The sequence below is a fragment of the Mixophyes fleayi genome, chromosome 4, assembly GCF_038048845.1.
Source record: "Mixophyes fleayi isolate aMixFle1 chromosome 4, aMixFle1.hap1, whole genome shotgun sequence".
NCBI classification, from domain to species: domain Eukaryota; kingdom Metazoa; phylum Chordata; class Amphibia; order Anura; family Limnodynastidae; genus Mixophyes; species Mixophyes fleayi.
In genome coordinates this window covers 106893427-106909137 of record NC_134405.1, presented here as the reverse complement: position 1 = coordinate 106909137, position 15711 = coordinate 106893427, and the positions used below count along the sequence as shown (strand labels likewise).

The window sequence follows — 15711 nt, the reverse complement described above, 5'->3', positions numbered from 1 at the left end:
TTATTAATAATAGCATTTACTTATATAGCGTCAGCAAACTCTGCAGCACTTTAGCATTGGATACAAGCACAGTAACTAAATAAGACTAGTATGAACCAACAGATGGAGATGTAAAAGGGCCCTGCTCACAAGCTTACAATCTATCAGAAAATAGAAGTTTGTAGGTTAATGCCACCAATTGCATATCGGTCCAGCCAGATTGCAATGAGATAAAAGTGCTTATTGGGGCTTTATAGCAAAGTTACACAGCAATGTTAGTTTTGCATTAGGGTGTTTCAGTTTAGAAAGAGAATAAAAGTAAATGTTGTGTGATTTGTGTAGAGGATGGTAATAAGGTAGAACAGCCTATGATGATAAAGACAGTGGTTTGGGAATTTGAAGGTTTGGAGGCTATGAGAAAGTCTTGTTGTACAAGAGAGGCAATTCCACGGTGTGGGTGCAGCCCAAAACATCTGAATGCAAGTAATGAGTGAGACTGAGAGGAGCATAGAGATATAAGTTGGTGCAGTTTTGTTAATGGCTTTATGTATATATGTAGAAGAACGTTTCATGAGAAAGATTAGTCTAGTCGCTGCATTCAAAGTGAGATTGTAGGGGTGAAATTCTGGTTAGAAGAAGACCAGTAAGAAGGGAATTTCTGGAGATAATAAGTGCAAGAATTCATGGTTTGCAGTATCTTATGGGGGGAGACAACAATATTCTGGAGATATTTCTCAGGTGTACTTAGCAGCATTTGGAGACAGATTGTGGGGAACAAAGGACAAGTCTGAGTCAAGAATGCAATTTATACGAGAAACATATGATCAATAGTGTAGAATGCATCAAAGAGGTCCAGGGGAATTAGAAGCAAGTAGAGGCCTTTTGTTTTAGCCTCTTATTTGTGGGGAATAACAGCCTGACTGACGACGATCCAATAGGTAGTGCGAAGAAAGGAAACAATTGAATTGTAAAGAAATAAGGCAGAAACAAGGGAGCAGACTATTACTAGGAATGCCACACTTGTGAACCTTATCATTCTCTTATCTCTTTGTCATGGAGTTTGTAGGCACTATAATATCACTTGTTTTTTGGATGCCAAAGGCAATTTGTCTTAGTCATTTCCACTCTACTGAAATTAAATATTTGCAACTATGTCATTTTCAATACAAGTAGAAAGATACAAATGGAACATTTTAAGTGAAAGGAGCACTCATTACTCCCCCCCTTCTCCTCTGACCTGTCTGCTAATAAGCTCATGCCATAAGTACTACAGGATTTTAATGTTCATCATGTAAATCCTAGTAAGCTAATGACTTTGTATACTATAAATCCCTTATGTACCCATCATGATACTGCAAAATCTCATGTCTTGTGATTTATATCCTTGATTCGCTTTACTATTCTCACTCATAATGTTCCATTTATTCATGTGATTTATATTTACTAATAGTGTTGTATATCTGAGTTAATAAGTGGTTCGATCATCGACCACCTGCAACCTACTTGAAGTCCATGGAGATGAGATACTACTGTAACTCTTACAAAGTTCTTTCCCTTAAACTGCAGATTTAGTCAGCTAATTTGTATAAGAATTTGACAACCATTGTATTATGTGTGGCTGCATTATCAGTCATCCTGGATTATCAAGATCCAAACAGATTTGATTGGACAAAATGAAAACCATTTCAAGCTATTACCCCAGTTGGCCATATTTAAAGTTGCAGTGGGCTCTTAAGGGCTACTTACACACTTGCGTTTGCTATGTGTTTTTTTTAATGCACTCACGTTTTGTGATGTATCTGAAAGTGAGAAAAATTTAATCATGCAACTGCGGCAAAACAGGAAAATGATATCATGCTCAAGTCAAATGCTATAAGTATATCTATAACTACCAATGTGATTTTGTTTACAATGTCTTCCCTTTAAGATGTATGTACAGTCTCATTTGGCACAATGATCTTTATATTCACATCCGTTTACATGCTCTGTTAGGTGTCTTTAAAAAAAACATGTTAAGTGCATAAATCGAATGGCTGTGTATGTACCCTAACAATTGAACTGACAGGCATGTGCAGCCCCCCATGTGGGTCGCTCACAGATTCAGAAATTTAGGGACCATCTGAAATGACTGGTATTCTGTCCGTGGCACCATTACGACAAGTTCTATTTTTCCCTAAGCTGCATTTGCTACTTCTATGCACGTTCGTGTTTTTATCAGATCATCTTCTCGAGCTATGTTTCGTTATTTATCCAAACCCTTGGCAGGTGTTAATTACTGAAAATTGAATACGGTACAGGAATGTAAAACAGACTAGAGCTGTGTTGCATCTTCATTCAATCCATGGCTATTATATTCTAAAAACTATTACTATAACTTTTTATGCATTGCCTTTCTCCCAGTAGAACTCAAAGAATTTTACATTGGTACAGCTGCTATTCTATGGACTAGGGGAATTTTTTGGAAGCCAGTTAACTTACCAGTATACATTTAGACATCATCACATAAACATTAGCATTAACATCACCACATAAGCATAAACATGCCTGAGCTGATATATAGCATGTTGGCTTACAAGCTGTAAACCAAAGTTAAATCACTTGGTGTATATGTCTAATAACAAGGCAGTGATACAAAAATATTCAATTTGAAATACACTAACTGGTAATGTGCAATGGTCTGCTCTTTTACATTAAATAATGTTGCTATTCCATAATGTGAACCTATTTTAGCCTTTAGAATTTGTTCTCTGTATTTCTCTGTGCATTATTTAGAGGTAATATACATAAGGTGAAAGGTTCTATGACAGAAAAAAAGGTATATAGCTTCATAAGTTGTAAATTACCGTACAACAAATAGCTATGTATTTGCTTTAATCGGTCCAGTGAAAGTATACTTGTCACAAACGCCCAGCTTGTCCCAGATACAGCAATCTGAACAGCTGGCTGTGACTGGTGTCACCTTAGTCACTTAGCAATGAATACACCTTTTCTGCCACCACAAAGGATTTATTATGGTGTGCTTACGTTCACCAGAACCACTTAATGTTTCACACTTAAATCACATACACATGTAGCATGAGCCTCCCTGGGCTTCGTAAGTTCACTAAGAATCACGGAGAACACGCTAGATAAAATATGTTTAATCTGAAAAATGTTTCCAAGGCTTATTTACAAAAAGGTAATAAACATACATACAATAGGATTGCACAGATGAGTTTTAGAAAATAAAATAGAAAATAAAACCAGAATCCCTACTTACAAGTTCAGGAATTGGCGTGTGAGAAGTAAACATTGAGAAGAATGGCACATTTCAGTCATGGTAGACCCTCCTCAAAAAAATGGACAATCTGATGTCTGAAACAAGGGATTTGTAAACCATTTGTTGGGCTCTTCACCCCCCACATTAGAAATTTTATTTTGCACCTAACTTAGATGGATGCCCAAAATGACACAGAGTTTTCCTGAAGTAAATTATCTATCACTAAGATATATGTTTGGGCACCTCAGAGAATCTCTCACCTCTGATCTTTATGCCTGGCTAAGCCTAACTCCTCTGCATACACAAACTACTTCAAGATCTGTCTCTGGGCCTGTCTGGTTTCAAAAGACCATTGACACTTGCCTAGGTCAGACTTGGGTCAGTTAACAAAATACACTTGTGTTATACATAAATTCAACATAAAATAACAATCAGTCAGTAGATATACTACATAATCGCCAGAATACTAATGACCCCACATGGGTGATTGTTTACTATAGGTTAGCAAATGTTGCTAATAAATGAATAATGAGGATATAGTGGACTAATTTGTATAATATACCACCTCATAAATTCTGTTTGAGGCGATAAAGGTATATGGTATTGTCTTTAAAAAAGGGGATTAACTAAAAGAGGGGATTAAGATCTCTATTTTATCTACCTTATTATTCAAGGGCAGTGTAAATATATACAGGGAACTAATAAATTCTAATACTAGGTATACTAGCTATATATACAGAATTAAAATTAAATATACACAATTAGAATTATATATACAGAATTAATGAGGTGGTATAGTATACAAATTAGCCAACTATATCCTCATTATTCATTTATTAGTCTCCTTCTGCGCTCCTATTTTGGCTTATTGTGTTTATTGGATTTAATAAGGAGCAGCATAATATACCATTTTATAAGAGCGCTCACCATGACTATATATATATATATCTCAAATGTTGCTATTTGCTGTGTTTTTGGCCCAGCTTTGCATTTATATTACATTTCTATAAATGTTTCTGCTATATTTACACATTACCCAACTCAGCTTTTTATCTTGGCCACATGTTGTCATCACACACGTGCTACATATATTTACACTGTGTTGTTTTGGTATCCACACAATGCCCTTTTTTTGTGTTCCATAACAGTCAGGCACTATCTGAATGTACAATATCTGCCAGCCATTTCACTCATATATCACTTGTTTACTTGGTAGTAGCAGTATCTCTCTGTGCCATTCAATGCCATTATTTACAGATAAGATTTTAGGTATCGCTCTCATTCAAAATCAAGCAATGCAGTCAATTTTTTTTTTGTTCTTTGTGTCATTTGAAATTTAATTCTGTAGAACATTCTAAGGTATGCTTGTATCTTGATACTGTTTATTACTATTCATTATATATGTGGTTGAAAAAAATGTTAGGTCTGTATCAAGCCGAGAGTTTTCCGGCGGGTTTGAAAAGTGTAGATGTTGCCTATAGCAGCCAATCAGATTCTAGCTGTCATTTTGTAGAATGTACTAAATAAATGATAGCTAGAATCTGATTGGTTTATCAAACACACCGGAAAACTCTCAGCTTGATACATTTACCCCATGGTGTTTTTCATCATCACTATGATCAATGTTTATTTATGCGGCACAACAAATTCCACAGCGCTGGATAGTGAGTCATCATACAATGCATAGGGATACAAGTAAAAGTATCAACAGATTACTCAATAGCAAAACACGGACTGCTGCTCAAAAAATAAATCATAACATTTGAAATAAACAAGAGCAAGTTAAAACAAAGAATCAACACAGATAAAGCAGGTACATTCAAGGTAAACAGGATGGTGGGACAAGGGAGATAGTGTAGAGAAGGCCCTGCATATTCTCTGTAATGTGCTGTGTAATAGGGTGACACTTTATAAATAAAATGTAGTTATAATGCTTACAATATGAACCATATACACTATCAATATATTAAAAAAGAAATTATGAGAAGATTTATCTGATGGGAGTTTAACTAAGCAGTGAAAATATATAATTAGGTGGACAGGTGGAGAGTTGCCTGGTTAACAATATTTATCTGCAGATGGAAAGAAATGTGCATGGTAATATTAATTTATTTTGTTCTATGTAATGGTTGTCAGGATAATATAATGTTTTCTAAACAATAGGTGTGGCTAGAGGATGGGTGGTTCTGAAGGGTACCAATGGTCGTGTGCCTACAGTCTTCATTGAGAATCCAGTCCTGGGGGTAAATGTATCAAGCTGAGAGTTTTCCGTCGGGTTTGAAAAGTAGAGATGTTTTTTAAACCAGCCGGAAAACTCTCAGCTTGATACATTTATCACCTGATAACAATAGCCCCCCCCCCTCCCAAATGTATATATATTTATATGTCCATATCCATTTTTTTTAAAGGATGAATAAATACAACATTCCCTAAATTGTGTTTATTTTTCATTATTTTAGGTGGACATCCTGGAATATTCCGAATTGGTGTGCAGTGAGAACAATAATGACCTTGTAAACATCATACTGAAAATTTTAGCATAGTGGTATATTCCCCAGTTAGCATACTGTAGTTTCACGCACAATGAATAACTCTTCACAATCGTTTCCAGACACAGCTGCCATTATCCCAACACGTTTTCAGGTCAATGTAGTTAGTGAGGGCTATAGCAATCCTGTCTGTGAAGGAGACAAAGACCCACCACAGTACGAGGAAACATCTTTTGCCGGTGAAGATAATGGGCTTAGAATGAATTATGGGCATGGGAATAGGGAGATGTTCAACAATATCCTGCACAATGGAGACACTATTAAGTCAGAAGGCAGTTTTCATCTATATGAAAGTCACGGCAACACATATTACATGAAAACATTTGGACACAACACGATGGATGCTGTTCCCAAGATTGATTATTATAGAAATACTGGCACCATCTCCGGGGTCAAGAAAAGTCGACCGAGTCTGGCAGAAATCCATGAGCAGTTGTCAAAGGTAAGTCAAGTAAAGTATTTTACTCTGTGGTTTATTTTATTGGTCCAGTTTTACAAAATAAGGTCAACAGCACATAAGTGACTAGAAATGATTACACTCAGGGCAAGTTAAATTGATCCAGACACTTTCTGTTAAGACTGAAAATAGGTGGCTGTACCCCTGCCACCTCAATCAGTCCAGCATGATGTGATAGAAGATTAAACACCCGTTTTCAACAGTAAAATGACCTTTTGCCCTTTGATAAATAGGCCAAGTAAAAAGCAAAGGGGCTCTCTGTTTATTTTGACTCCTGTCAATAGTGGGATTTGATATGTTTGCCTATTGGTGTACCTTTTACACCAATTGGTATACGTTTTGTTACACAACACAAAAACATTATTACAAACTATTTGAGGATACAGTAAGTATGTTTATGATTTGAAATGTATAAGGTGTAAAATCCCCAATTTATGACTATTTTTTTCCTGAAACAAAGATGAGAACTTTATCTTCATTTGTTATAGAGTTATGAGATCCCTGTAAATGTGCAGTAACCCCTAGACACTTTCTTTCATAAGGAGGAATTTTAAAAAAAAATTCTGTTTTTAAAATGTTCCTACTAACCTGATTGGTCATTGGAAGCTAGGTCATATCCATCAAGTGGAAATAAAACTTATGGCCCTAGTAAATCCCTAAAGTGCTTATTTAAAGTTGATCTGTCACTTGCACACTGTGGAGGCATCCATATTTATGAAAATGTAGCCTATAGGAATCAATATATATATTATAGAAAATATAATATATTATATATATATATATATATATATATATATATTCAATAGGAATCAGTACCTCGTGAATATGACAGACCTCTTGAACATAAGTCAGATGGTTTAAGAAAAATATATGCATAGGGGTATTCAGTGCTACTGATTGTAATCACATGGATAAACTAAAATATTGTGTGATTCCAATAGGAAATTTAGCAGCAGCTGATTTTGGTGCAATCCACCATTTTTATATTTTTATACTTGATCCATTAGTCAGGTGGTGTCTAGTGATGCCACTGGTTCCTAGCAAATTGATAGGCTGCAGACTAGTTCACCCCACAAAAGTCATGACACTAATGCATGGGAAGGAATTTTTCTGTGGAAAAAGCTGTGGAATTCCTTACCACGGAGATGGTGTTTTGCAAATACATTAACTGAATTTCAAAAGGGATTAGGTGTCTGTCTTACAGAACATGGAATCTGTAACTGACCTATAGGGACTCAATCCAATATCACCCTACTTTTAGCAGGACCAGAAAGAGATAGGATCCATAGAGGCTTCCAAGGTCTAGTAGCATGCACAATTCACTGACCAGTTCACGAGTAGACGAAACCCCTTGCCAGAATTATCCAAGCAAGAGACACCAGTGGGAGGTGATGACCCGTTTAGTTCCCTTGGTGGTATGGCTTCAGCAGGGCCAATCCTAGATAGCTTTTTCGCCAAAGAGTGGTGCCTGCTTATCAGAGGGACTGCATTTCGGCCTCACCACTGTTCTCAATAAAGGTGAGCACTATGAAGTGAGTGGCTCCAGGCATACTAGCTGGATAAGAAAATGGGTATACAGTATCCGCACAATCATCACAGGGAACATATGTTCCATTAATCCCCTGGACAGCCCTAGTCTTCCCCTGTTTAACCCTATGTAGTCTTTTCTGGGAAAGAAGAGTCCTGAGGCTAACTGGTATTTCAAGGACAACTTGGCAGACTGCTAGCAGAGGAAGTTCCACAAAATCTTATGCCAGCTGTTGGCACAGCACCATGGGTGCCTCCAGTCAGCTGGGGCAATGATAATCACAGGTGACCGTAGCTCCTTTTGGGTCATGTTAATCTACCCAGATGTACATGAGGCACCCACCTGGTGACATCTACCACCTTTAGTGTGCATTGATGTCACAGGGCAAGCAGTGAGTGGCCACTGCACTACAGAAAACCTGAACAGCCTAGGATGGGATGAGATAACTAAGAGTGTCTGCTACCACTCATCCTGGCACCCACATCTCAGGGACACCCTCATTTTAAAGAGTCATTGTTTGGTGCTCAGCAGACATTAATACCCTACGCCACAGAAAACACTAAGCAGGCCAGTGTTTGAAAGAGCGTAGTCCTCTCTTTAAAATGATGTACCCCATGGCAAATATTGTCTGGTAATTACCAGACAATAGCACCCTACACAACAGAAAATGAAAGTTAAAAAGTCCGTAGATAGGGAGAAGACCCCCCCATCCTGGCTTCATTAAAGTATCCTCATTTCATGCGGTAGGTTATTTAATTTTCAAAATGATATGCCAATTTGCTGTGCCATAATATTACTATATCTAATTCATTCAAGATGGTGCAAACTAGCAAAAGAAAAAAGTAAATTATCATTTTCAAGTGCAGATTTTATTATGAAAACCTTTGTGTAGAATCCCAGGTTTCGCTGTTTTGAAAAGATGGATCAATGCAGTAGAAATTACCACAATGTGTTTCTTGTTGGTGTATAGAAAGATAAAATACTTTTAGTTCACTTTCTTGCAATTTCAATTTAAAAATTTTTTTTGGGGTAGAATTTCTTTGCCATGTCAGAAGGTATAAGAATGAGAATTTTTCTGGAGAAAGCAATGTGTAATGTGTGTGGGTATGGCATAAACAAATAACTGATATTGATGTTGGAACGTATCTAGTATAGCACAGGGGTGAGAAAACCTCAGGGCAAAGGGGTTTAGAATTGTGCAGCTTAGTATACAAATACATGGGGGGTTGTTTTATCTTTCTATGGGTCAACACAATTAGAATTTATTAAAGTTGAACTTGATGAACCCATGTTTTTTTTTCAACCTTATTAGATCCGCTTTATTACATTGTGCAAAGAGCAATGATGTTCTGTAACCCATAGCAATACGTTAGAGATTAACTTTCATTAGTCTGACCTCGCAAGACAAAAACTAATATGTGATTTGTTGCTTTGACTCACAGTATAGTATTGCTTGTTGTACCATGTTATTAATTAAAGATCCCCATGTGTTGACTGTTTGTTACGGATGACTACGCTTTTCCATGTATATTAGTAAATCACCCACGTTGTTCTACTGAAAAGGAGAGTTCACCACAAAATATACAAAATATTTTGTACAGTAGGAATAATAAAGTCACAGTAAGAGCTTCCTCTATAGTAAACACTCCTCAATCCTTCCACTGACATAAAGATTTACATATTATTTTAATAAATAAACAAGCTTTAAAAACATTATTAAATCTTATTAACGGAATAACGAACTGTAGAATTTTTTTTATTACAATTGATTGTGATATCTATTAACCTTTAATATGTAGGTAGATTTTTTTGTCCTGAAATAGATGAGACAGTATCACAGAATATATAGACCAATAAGTGGCTAGCAGCAATTTGGCAGGGGAAAAACAATCAATTTCAAAATCAACATCAACTTTTTCTAAACAATCTCTAGCACACAGGTCAGTTAAAAAGATCACTTATAGCAATAACTTCAGGGAACTCATTAATTCAATAAAAGAATAAAGGATTGGCAGAGAGCAGGGGAGAAAAGAAGATATAACTGATAAGACAAACAATGAAAGGCAGGGGAGTGAGAGGGGATTTCCTGGCTCGCTTAGAGCAGACACCTTAGAAAGGGACCAAAGTAGTTCTCTTGCAAGCAGTGTGCACTGAAGAGGTCAAGAATACCATTTGCCACATTCTAGGTAGAGATGTTTTAACTATTTGAGCCAATTCGAAATTTGATAACATTGGCCCCAGTGGCGGAGCTATGATTGGTGCCGCAGGTGGCGTGCACCAGAGCCCATAGAGACAACGGCGCCCGCTGAATGGAATATGCAGAGGGTCGTGGGCACTGGTTCCTTCCACCCCACCTACTTGCACCGGGGCCCACAGCTCGTTCGTTCTGCCTCTGATTGGCCCATTTCAATAGCCTCGACCTTTTGGTCAAACACTTATGGGCATATTCAATTAGGTTTCCGGTCCGCGATAACGCAGATTTTCCTACGCAACCCTATGGGGTGCGCACGAAAATCCAGGTTGTTGCGGTACCGTGCATTGAATTCGCGGCCTGTTCCGGCACAATCCCGCGGACCGGAAACCAAATTTAGATGTACAGCCACATTTCTCTGGTGGTTCACAACAAGTTTACATATGGCAAAATTATCCCCGGCAACTGTTCACGGTATAATTGCAACTTTATAATCAACAACTGCTATTTTTCTTTTGTCATTCTAATCTAGCCTAAATTGGTCTACTACAGGTCACAAAATTCAAGTTGCATATAAATGGAGATTGGAATCCAGCACTTGCACCCAAGGACAACATAACAAACGTCCCTGTGTATAGGAGGAAACACTACTAGTAATACATTGGTACTTTTCCCCTAAGCTGATATCAAGGGATATAACAATGGAAGAATTCCAGTCACTAAACATTAACAGTATATCTTTTAAGAAATTGGAGCCAAGGTACAAGAAATGCTTATTGTACGACACAATCTAGCCTCAAGTAGTAACACACAGGAGTGAATGCCATGATGACCTGCTAGGCATTTTGAACCTTGTGTTGTATTTGATGTCATTTTGTGTTTGTATATTTTTGTATTCTTTTGTTTCGGATCCATAATCATAAAACAGTTTGTTGTTGCATTTTCACAAGGCCGTCTCTGAAAGCTTTCACACGGAACGTGATAAAAATATGTAAATGAAAAATAAATAATAAAAACATCATCTATGCAAAGCGTAGGGCATTTATTAGGGAACATTTTCTAGGCATACATTAGGCCGAATAGTGCAATCTTGTGTGCATGCAGGAGAACATTGAGCCCATTTCTGTATGAATTTCCATAAATAAAATCAGCTTGGCAGCACCTGTAAATATAGAAAATGTACATTTGCATAATGGTACATGCTGAAATGAACAAGCCGGTGTGTCAATCCATCTTCACCAAGATGACATGTTCTGATGAAGTCGGATTGACAACTCCCAAATGTTGATTAGTTTATGTGAATAAATCTTCTCAAAATTGAATGTTGTCTGCGGCTTATTTCATACACCCAGATGCAGGGACAAAGATATGTCAGCTGGTATCAGTACACATATTAGTGTTAATAAATAATGACATTTAATGAAAGAGATCCTGTCTGTGGAGAAAAAGGCATTTCTCTGTTTTGCGTGCAATGCACTTTATGTTTAGTATAAACTTCTGAGTATACTGCCTCAAGGAGAAAAGGTTAAGTTCTTTTGCAGAGTTTGATAAGGAACTCTACATTATTCACAAAAAAAGTGCCCAAGTGACAATCAGAGACACATTTGGAATGTACTGATTTATGGTTAGATTCCACTTCAAGTAGCTTTTGCACCAAGGCCAAGCAAATAGCGCACTAACTGTGCCAAATGGCCCCATAAATATACCACTTGTTGTGCACTAAATTCTAAAGCAACATTTATGGTGGAAAATGAATCCAACCTCCTGCTTGGTATAAACAACGTTCACAAGCAGATTTATTTCCCAAGGAACAACGCTGACCCTTTCCCTGATAGGGCCAGCGCTCATCACAAAGGACCGAAAATCAATGCAGTTTATTTTACCTCTGATTTTGGAGATTATCTACTTGAATTATACTTCTGCAAATATGGGGTAAAATATCACACCACTAGATTTATAGTTGGCAATGTAATGGCTTTTTATTTGATAAACTTGCTCTTGTCTGCCTTGCACGTGAAACATATACCAACTAATAGTTCAATAAACTTATTGGATTTAATGTTGCCATAATGACTAATACTCTAAGGTGAGAGGCACAGAGACGGAACCTGTGTGCCATGGTTTTGTATATGTGTACAGGTTTATTTATTTGTATATGGCTTATTTATACGGCTCTACAAAATATAAACAGAGACTTATTGTTATGTGGGATTTTGATATCCCATTTTTAATAATCCATCCCTCTGTACAGTAGCAATTACCTTGTTCTGTATTTTGGATGTCATTTCAGTATCTGTTATTGTTCAGCAAGTTTTATTTATCGAGGTTAATTATTTTAAATACATTAAAGTTACATTACTATCCAATATGATTATATTAAGGTCTGTACTGTTACATTTGTATTGGCCAAATGTTCATTGACTTAACGCACATGATATACTGCAGGCAATACCACAGGTAACGTCCTACTGATAATGCCACATGAGGGATTAAAACACCAGCTGTTAAGTGCAGGTCTTAGTCACTAAAGCATTGATAAATAGCAATGAAATTAGATGTGCACTATGTGATTGTAAGGAGTATAAAAGCTAATTCCAAGGCTCCTTTCAATATATATATATATATATATATATATATATATATATATATATATACAAGTTAACCCGTGCATGATACTCATGCATTCTAGTCAAATCAAGCTACTTAAGGTGTTAAAAAGGTTCTTGTCATGCATTTGGGCTATAGCCCAGGCCTCCTCAGGGGAAGAGCGTTACTTCCCGACATAAGCGCCCTTTTTTAACGTGGTTTTGTCCACATGTCATCACCTCATCATTCTTCTCCATCACCTCATCCTTCATTTTCATCACCACATCTATCCAGATGTCTATCCAGACACAGGGATCTCTCTCAGCGGTCCTGAGTATCACACTCCTCTCACTCTGTCACCCCCGGCAACCACCAACCACTCCCCACTGTCACTTCTCCTTCAAGAAATAAATATATATTTTTTTTAAATCTTTATAAACAATTTTGACAATTAACAAATTAAATGAACAAATTAAAAACATCTTAGTATACCAAATTTCAGCCCTTTCTGAATTTTTTTTTACACACACACTAAGAATTTAGTAGGTCAGTGTATAACTCCGCCTAGCAGGTGGCGCTGCAGCTTGGTTTTATTTTTTCCACACACACACACACACAGACAGACAGACAGACTAACACACGCCACTAGACATTTATATTATAGATATATTAAAGAATTTTTCTCTCTCTCTTTTTTTTTTAAAGACATAGGTGCATTACTCATTTTCCACGGCTGCCTTTTTAAATAAACACTGATATTTCTTTATGAGATTTTTTTAGAATCTCATTTCAGTGAATGTTAAGAAATTTTTGGAGCGTATTTGGAAGATGCTTTTGGTAAGCTCCATACAAACAAATACATCTCTCTGGACTCTGCATTACTTGGCCACCTGTACAGGGTCCCTGGAAACCACAGTAGATTACAATGTGGTGCAGTAGTGATAGGTAAATAGGCTGTTGGTCTCGGGTTGGTTTGTCATGTGACAGAATCTTACATGAGTTATAGTGTAATTCAGCAGTTGGAGAGTACTGGGCTTAGGTTTTATTAAGAGCTAAGCAGTTACACTCGCCCACTCCCAGATATGGAATAAAAACTAAATGCCCAGTACATTGTCCGGGCTCTGTTTACCGCAGAGGCCTAGGAAGCCGCCGTTCAGTGGTTAGTAGAGACATTTGCCTGTTTATTCCAGACAGATATTTTTGTATTATGTAAAAACAACAGAAAAGACGGCACTTCTGTGAATTTATTGCTGTCTTTGCCTGTAAGTCTATGAGAACTTTTTTACTCTGAAAAGCCTGTTAAAAAGGTTATTATCATTTAAGTAGTTTGAGAAGATTGTTGTTTTAAAGGATTTTTATTACAAAGAAACAATAACAAAAAAGCGATTGAAAAGACAATTGCTTTTCCTGTCTATAGCATAAAACAAATACACTTTCAAAGTGCCTTCATTTAAGTTTTAATTTAGTGCAGGAATGTTTAGCCCCATATCTGAAGGTTACTAAATGTTCCTTTACATGGGAGCAGCTTGGTGGTGGTATAGATGATTCCTTTAATATAGTGGTCTGTCCGTAGGGCTATGTGTTGCATGACTTATATTTTACTTAAGGCAAATCTGTTGGTAAATGAGTAATTGTTGCTGCGAACACAGGAATTCAGAACACATTAATAGAACATTAAGAAGTGTTATTTATGGTAATGAAGTGTGAAAGTACGTATTAATTCAGATCATGCAGAAATCAACTGGTTTCAGGTGGCAATAATTGAAGGTTTTTCTTTTGTCAGTTAAAATTTGGCAGTGTGCATTCGCTACAAATAGAAATATGCATATTCATTGCCTGTAATGCATTCAGTACATTGATATTTATAGCCGCTCAGAAACTGTGCAGGTTATCCAAGTTCCTATCAATGAAAACAGCAGAGCATTGCACAATGCAGGGTTATACTTACTGAAGGCAGCTAGATATATTAATCCTGACTATTTTTGCTAGTAATGCGCCAATCTTCTTGACACAGTAAATGTGAGCAGCCAATTATGTAAAATATAGATATATAAATATGTCAAAATAAATATTACTTTGGAAAGTCTTGGAATGTGTTTGCTATACAGAATGGAAAAAGAATCTTTTCAACCTTTTTCAGAATTGCTTCTTCCCTGTATTAGGCCGATGCTGTGTATGTGTGTTAATTTACTCAAACCCATTTTATATCCTGCAGAGAAAAGATTTTTGTCTGTTATGTTTTTATCTTCTCTGTGAAATGAAGCATACCGCTATCAAAACATTGCGCACTCTATTCAGTATTTCATAGCTCAGTGTGGTAATAATTCAACTGAATTTCCACTTTAGATCTCCAGCGCGGTTTAATAAAGTTACCTTGTTCCCAATTCTGTGCAATTATTTGGGAGATTTCTGCGTGACACCTTTACTAATAGTATTTCAAGGTGCAACAGTTTCACATGTATATAAATTATTATAGTTTCTACCCAAATTCCTTTGTCCTTCTCTCATAACGACTAAACTCTTCTGTGTATACCCTTCTCCCATATGATGGCTCCCATGTACACGCTGGTGGTCACATGTATCCCACTCCCATGTACACGCTGGTTATTGCATGTACCTCGCTTCCATGTACACGCTGGTGATTGCATGTACCCGCTCCCATGTACACACTGGTTATTACATGTACCCTGCTCCCATGTACACACTGGTTATTGCATGTACCCAGCTCCCATGTACACGCTGGTGGTTGCATGTACCCCGCTCCCATGTACATGCTGGTTATTGCATGTACCCCGCTCCTATGTACACGCTGGTGGTTGCATGTACCCCGTTCCCATGTACCACGCTGGTGGTTGCCTGCATACTGCGTTGATTTTTTCTGTGTTCATCGCAGTTTGGACACCTGTAAAAAGGGTTATTGATCCCCTAGTAAATGTGCTGATCGTTCATGTAAACACTTTTCCAGATTCTTAACACAGGGCAGTAGAGGATGTTTTGCACAGCTGAAAACATCACAACTCAGCGTCCAATTACCATATTAAGACCACACCCAATATTAATTTAAATATTTATAGTTTCTTCCTAATATTGTGCTCATTTGATGCTCATTCATGTTTCATGTAACCAGGAGCTGGTTGGGCTGGAAGGCAGGGGAGCATCTGC

At 37.1% G+C, this 15711-nt stretch overlaps 1 protein-coding gene across 1 annotated transcript in view; it reads left to right on the top strand.

Moving 5' to 3' along the window:
• Positions 1–5821: 5821 nt before the first annotated feature.
• SLC12A1 (solute carrier family 12 member 1) overlaps positions 5822–15711 on the top strand; it is an 85609-nt gene continuing 75719 nt past the window's right edge. Inside the window, exon 1 of the mRNA XM_075207980.1 lies at positions 5822–6229. Within this exon, the coding sequence (XP_075064081.1) occupies positions 5822–6229 (408 nt within the window). The remainder of the gene's footprint in view (positions 6230–15711) is intronic.